Below are 6,419 nucleotides of genomic sequence, written 5' to 3'. Positions count from 1 at the left end.
ACCGGCGGCCGGTCATCCAATCCGCTGCACGCCCCCCGCGCCGTGAGTCCGGCCGCGAACCGCGCTTCCCCTGCGGCGCCGTGATGCGGCCCGGCCTCGCCATGGGGCTGGGGCTGGGGCTGGGGCCGGTGCTGGGCGCGGTGGTCGCGCGGCTGCTCTTCTACCCGACGCTGCTGTACACACTGGCGCGGGAGCGCCTGCCCCTGCGCCGCCGGCCCGGCTTCCATCGCATCGATGGCTCCGTTCTGCTGGGCGCGCTGCCGCTGCGCGCGCGGAGCCCCCAAGTAAGGCAGGCAGAGGCGGGGGCGGCCGGGGCCGGGCAGGGCTGAGGTGAGCTGACTGTGTCCCCCCATGCAGCTGGTGCAGGAGGAGAATGTGCGCGCCGTGCTGACCCTCAACGAAGACTACGAGACCCGCTTCCTCTGCTTCTCAGCAAGGGTGAGCGGCGCGGGCCGGGTGGGGAGGGGCGCCTGCATCTGGGGCAGGGCACGCGCGGGCTTCCTGAAGCTAAGCAGGGGCAGCCTGCGGATGGGAGACCCCAACGCACAGCCGGCGCCCGCCAGCCTGGACCACCGCCCCCCCACCCGGCCGGCAGGAGCCGCTCTCCCCATAGGAGCGTGGTGGTAAGGCCCCTCCACCCTGTAGGGGCCCGGCACCCACAGGAGCACACGGCTGGTTGCCAGCTGGCCTTTCCCAGGAAGGAAAGCAAAGGTAGGGCACTGCTGCTGCTGTGGTGGCTTGCAGCTGTGTGAACATGCAGCACCCTAGCTGCTCTCTCGCAGTCACCTTCAGTTCCCCTTCTTCACCCAGGAGCTTTGACTCTATTGGTGAGGGGGACATTTCTTCTACATCTCTTCCCTCCACCCATGTCCATGCACAGGTCCTGTATTTTCCTGTTGTCAAAAGCCCCACAACTGATTTAATCCAGTTTCTATTTCAGGAATGGGAGGCCATGGGAGTAGAGCAACTGCGTCTCAGCACAGTGGACCTGACTGGAGTCCCTACACTTGAAAATCTGCAGAAAGGTGTTGAATTTGTCCTGAAACACCGAGAATGTGGTAACAGTGTTTATGTGCACTGTAAGGCAGGCCGGTCACGCAGTGCCACCATGGTAGCAGCATATTTAATTCAAGTAAGGAGATGTTTATACCAAAAAGGGCATATTTTTGTAAGAAGCTCTGGGCAGGTGCTATGCTGCGCTGTTCTACACAAGCTGTTTCTAGTCAAGAAATTCAGCTGAGTGCAAGGCCCAAGAAACTACTGCATAGACAACAGGGGTTTTACTCTGCATGAAGTATGATTTTAAAAGTTGTGCAAGAGTTTACAGTTTTACTGAGCCTGGCCTGTTTGACCATTTGAGAAAAGAGGGGACTTCAGAACATGTGGTTAGCTCTCCTCCTCATAGGATGGATTTTCCACCAGTCAACCCCCTTAACTCTTGTAGAGAGGGACAAGCACAGTGTAAATGAACAAGTGAAACTTCTGCTTGTGGAACCGATATGCAAGAGATCTTTAATACGGCGGTCCTTGACTTACAATGTTTTGAGTTACAGCATTTCACACTTACGACCTTTATAAATTGACACCCTGTTGCAACTTTCTGTTGTCAGTTTCGACTTTACAACACTTGATCTGACGCCAAGCCATGCCAGCGAACAAGTTCGCTGCAGCACCCATCTCCCTAGAGAACATCTGTCCAAACTTCCTTGGACATTTTCTTTAAGAAAACAGACAAGACTCCCAAAAAAGCTGCAGCCAAGACTCCTGAGAAGACTCCAGCCAAGAACCCTTCAAAAAGTCCAACCAAGAGCTCTTCAAAACGTCCAGCAAGGTCTCCTCAAAAAAGTCCTTCCAAATCAATATGATTGCTATTTACAATATAAATACATTAATGTAGCTATATTACTCATCTGTATTTGACTGAGTACAACATTCTGTGTTATTTTTGGTGAAAATAGGGTATCGGCCCTTGGTTTAGGAACCAGTCCCCTATTTATAACATTATTTCCTATGGGAAAATTGATTCCAAGTTGCAATGTTTCGACTTAAGACGTGGTTTTCAGGAACCAATTGTGTTGTAAGTCTGAGGACTGCCTGTATTCCAGTTTTCCTCTCAGTGAGCACTGACATTATTGTGGGAGGAAGCCTCTGGTATTCAACTTCCCCTGCCCTCAAGACAATGACAAGCTAGAACTTACTGGCTAGTGAAATGACAATGTCACTGTCATCTTACACAGCTTGTCTGATTGTCATTCCCCTGCACAGCTTTGCCTGTGACAGTTAAACTGTCAGCATGGACACTGAAAATGGAACTTGAGTAGCGGTGTTTCCTGATTGTTATGTGCAAGAGTAGAAACTACTTCACGGAACTTCCTAAGCCTCAAATGACATAATGTGGTACCTGTGGCTACTTTCTGAATAGCTCCTCAAGGAGCTGTTATTCTAATCTGGAATTCTCTGGCTATTCCGTAATTCTTGTAATAGAAGCCTGTGACTAGCTCTGCCTCCCCTATGGATCAGGGTGGCTGGATCACTACGTCTGAGCACACAGAGCTTGAAGAAAACAAAAAAGAAATCTTCAGAGCCGAGACGGAAGGGAAGCTTATCAAGCAGTAACTGGAATTTTCATATAATAAAAGCCTTAGTCTGCCTGTCTGTCTGTAATGCTTTATTTGCACTCTGATTGGTTGTGTCAGCAGCCAGTCACAATGCTGACTTAAACAACCAATCAGTGCTACAAGAGCATTCTAGACAGGAGGCGGGGAGCAGGAGGGTGAGGCCAGCACTGTACTCCGATTGGCAAGGGGGAGGCACGAAGCCATTCCTGATGGGCAATTGGCTAGTAGTTCTATAATGGTCTACTTAATGCATGAAGAAAGTTAACTCAACCATACAAAATTGAATTGAACAGTTAACAGTGCAACTGGATGAAGATTCGTAACTGCATAGCCCTGGTAGTGAAGGTGTGCATGCAGCTGTTAGTATTTCTAGATATTAGCTGGGAAGTTCTCCTTTCAGGTTCTGCATTAGTGGCAGCAGCTGTCTGAGTACAAGCAGTTTCACCTGCTTGAAGAAAGGACATCCAGCTGAGTAAAGCTGGGATTAGGACAAAACTACCTGTGATGCTATGGGAGCTTGAGGGGAGAAATGGAACCCCAGGTTTCTACCAATTTCTTTTGGGTAATGGAGTATTTTCTCAGAAGCTCACATTAAGAGTTGAGTGGCTCAAGGAGCACATATGTTTCAAGCCTGTTTTCTTGAGGGAAGCTCCCCCTCATTAGAAGCCTGTACTAACCAACAATGAGCTGGGTGGCTTCTCATTTACCGAACTCTGCTTTTCCAGGTGCACAACTGGAGTCCTCGAGAAGCAATAGAAGCTATTGCAAAGATCCGTCCCCACATCCTCATCCGCCACAAACAGGTCCAGGTTTTGGAGAGATTTCACAAGCATGTGATTGCTGGGACAGCTTCACAAAGTGAGCAAAAGCCATCAGAGACCACCTTCCAGTTCCCCCCAAAAAACTTTGAATCTTAGTGAATAAGAGTCATGCTTCTCAGCCACCAATAAAGAACTTCTTCAACTCATTCTTGTAAAGGGGAGTTTAGGTTCTTCCTAACTCCATGTCCTTATTATTACAATGCATAATCTACTAGTTGTCCAGTGTTTTCTGTTTGCCTTCCCCTCCCCCCAATTATTTCAGGGCACCTGTATGTTTAGCACCGTCTCTACAGGGGACAGAGCTATGTCATAAACGGTGCATGTTACCATTGACAGCAGAGTCCACATGTATCCCACTATAGACCTTTATTCAGACTCTCGTGCAAGAGACTACAATGCCAGGAGACAGGCTGGTAGGAAAATAATTGTTCCATCTTGCACCAGCATACTATTCTGTATAACAATAGCAGGGTAGGATCCCTCAGTACAAGGGCAGGAGAACCAACAATGGCATAAGAACAGTTTCCCTCTGTCTGTAGTTGAAAAAATAGCAGCAAACAGGTTCCCCACCATCTATTACAACTGCTGTACAACATGGTAGAGTAAGACACTTTGGGCCCCTCTCTGAAATCTGTCTGCTGTAAGGTCCATAATGCCTGTGGCCTAAAGGCCTGCAGCACTGGTGAGGAACACTCATAATCTAGTTCCCATTCAAATAGGGACCTTTCTTAAGAAGTTACAGGGGGTCCACTCCAAAACATAACCTCCAAGATTAGACTAACTTGTTCAGAAATGCATAAGCTTCTGTAAGTAAGAGCTATGACACGATGCATCTGACAGTAGGCCCTTGCCTACAAAAGTCTAAAAGGTGCCATCCTGCTGTGACTTGAGACTAACACAGCTAACTACCTCTCTCTCCAAGATTATTACATGGAAAGGCTGTATCAAGAAGGGATTTGTTAGCTAGCTATAGAACCTGCTGGTAGTGGTTAGCTCCAGGCCTAAGGAATCCTATTTGCTGCAGTCTGAGCTTTGGAAACCCAAGCAGCTTTATATCCAGGGGCCATAGTAATAGCATTTAATCTGTCTGGAATTTACAATGCAGCAAGTCAACTTGGAGTGCTAGGTGAGGGAACAACCCCACAGCCAGGACAGAGCAGGGCTAAAGAGATCTATAGGATACTGTGGTCTTGCTGGGGCAGCTGCTAAGGGGTTGGGTGCTTCAGCTGCTTTTTGAAAGTCCTCATTGTCCTGTCACTGGACTGATCCTCCTCAAGCCAGCACAAACTGCAAGTTAGTGAGCAGCACTTTGATGCCACTGGTGACTGTAACCACAGAGGTGGCTGGATTGAGTTTGAAAGTATTGGCATCTCCCTTTTTGTAGCGATCTCGAAAGACATATATGCTGCCATTACAACTGGCAATTTTCCAGAGGGATGGTACTGAGCTCCAAGCGTCAGGCAGACACAGCCGAGTGAAGCTATCCAGTAGGGGATTATAGCATAGCAGTGAGTCCCCTTCTGCAACAATAAACACCAGGTCCTTGTGTACAGCAGCATGCATGCGGCCTGCAAAGGGTAACACATAGGGCTTCACATGGCATTTCTCTGTGTTGGTGTCATAACACTGAATGAGTCGGGAGGGCTTGGTAAAGAAGTCTAAGTCATTCTCCTCTCCACCCAGCAGGTAAATCACACCATTGAGGTTTACCCCGGAAGCCCCAGAGACAGCTACTTCAAGCTGGCTGGTCTCTGTCCACACATTGTCTCGCACCCTGTAGTATATAACAGCATTGGAAAGTGTGTCCTGCAGCGTTTTCCCCCCTAGCGAATAGATAGCATCCTTGCTTGGCACAGAGACCAGGGTGTGCTGGAGCCGGTCACGGGGCAAAGGGGCACACCATTCCCAGTCTATGGTGGCATTGTTACATTTCCACATGCGCCGTGGAATGGAGCCACCTACAACATACAAGTCGCTACCATGCTTGCAGGCTGCAGTGATCTGGTGACATAGGCTATTCTGGCCACTGACACTTATGGAATCATCATCAGCACAGTGCAGAGAAACAGCAAGCGAGTGTGTACGAGATGACTCCTTTCCAATCAGGTAGATGTGAACATTTTCCCCGATCACCTGAGAAAGAGAATGATTTTTGTCAGCTACTTGTTGGAATGAATCCAGGTAGGGGATCTGCTTACACAAATGTAAAATGCTAAGGATATCCAAAGGTCTCAGTTCTTTTCAGGAGTTCTGGGGCCCAGCTGGGAGTCTGTGTGGACTGCTACCTGATCCTTCCTTACCTTACCATAGAATGTAGGATCCAAGAACTCCCACATACCAAGCCTCATGCCTTTCCTAGAAGTCATATTTATCTCTGAACTCACATAATGAGCAGATGACTGGCCCTCAATTTATGAACCCAGGCTGCAGTTTAATCTCATCACAACATTCAGGGAGCAGAGCTATAGACAGGAGAATGTCAACCTCTAAACTAAGTTACACTCCCTTTGCTATGAATCTAGGTTAGACCACTAACACCTGGCAAAAACAACCCCAAAAATTAAGGTCACTGTTGGCATGTGGAGTTTCCATTTAAGGCAACAAAAGTGTTCCTGGCAGTGAAGTCACAACTTATTCAAACGTGCCAGAAGTCACAGATGAAGGCAGAAGGACCTTCCTCAGCAGGTCTGGAACCAAAACAGCACAGGACTGCACTAACCCCAAGACAGATACCTTCAGACTGGATCGCAATGTCTCTGAGAAGCCTGCCCGCTCGTCTTTGTTGAAGTTGATCCAGGTGTCTATGGAAACTGTTGGATTCTGAGAACATGGAACACCATCTGTGGTTTTCAGAGACACAAAAATGAAGGGAAGGAAGGAAGGAAGAGAGAAGAGAGAGGAAGTAGGCAAAGATTGAAGAGTGATGGAGAGAAGCGAGGAATGGAGAAAACAAGGAACAGAAGGAGAGAGGCAGTGGTGA

General features: G+C 48.5%; 2 protein-coding genes across 2 annotated transcripts in view; one reads left to right on the top strand and one right to left on the bottom strand.

The window, feature by feature from the left end:
• Positions 1 to 68: 68 nt before the first annotated feature.
• PTPMT1 (protein tyrosine phosphatase, mitochondrial 1) lies at positions 69 to 3,650 on the top strand. The gene is made up of 4 exons (XM_019519224.1): positions 69 to 284; positions 358 to 438; positions 941 to 1,132; positions 3,344 to 3,650. The coding sequence occupies exons 1-4, from the start codon at positions 84 to 86 to the stop codon at positions 3,533 to 3,535; spliced, it is 666 nt and encodes a 221-aa protein (XP_019374769.1). The 5' UTR covers positions 69 to 83; the 3' UTR covers positions 3,536 to 3,650.
• Positions 3,651 to 3,789: 139 nt separating this feature from the next.
• Positions 3,790 to 6,419, bottom strand: part of KBTBD4 (kelch repeat and BTB domain containing 4) — a 15,312-nt gene continuing 12,682 nt past the window's right edge. The window contains exons 3-4 of the mRNA XM_019519222.1: positions 6,173 to 6,279; positions 3,790 to 5,572 (exon numbers count right to left, since the gene is read on the bottom strand). Coding sequence (XP_019374767.1) covers positions 4,712 to 5,572; positions 6,173 to 6,279 — 968 coding nt within the window. The 3' untranslated portion in view covers positions 3,790 to 4,711. The remainder of the gene's footprint in view (positions 5,573 to 6,172; positions 6,280 to 6,419) is intronic.

This window comes from Gavialis gangeticus, unplaced genomic scaffold (assembly GCF_001723915.1).
Source record: "Gavialis gangeticus isolate Ggan-Ray unplaced genomic scaffold, GavGan_comp1, whole genome shotgun sequence".
Classification (NCBI taxonomy): Eukaryota; Metazoa; Chordata; order Crocodylia; family Gavialidae; genus Gavialis; species Gavialis gangeticus.
This window is presented reverse-complemented; position numbering and strand designations above follow the sequence as displayed.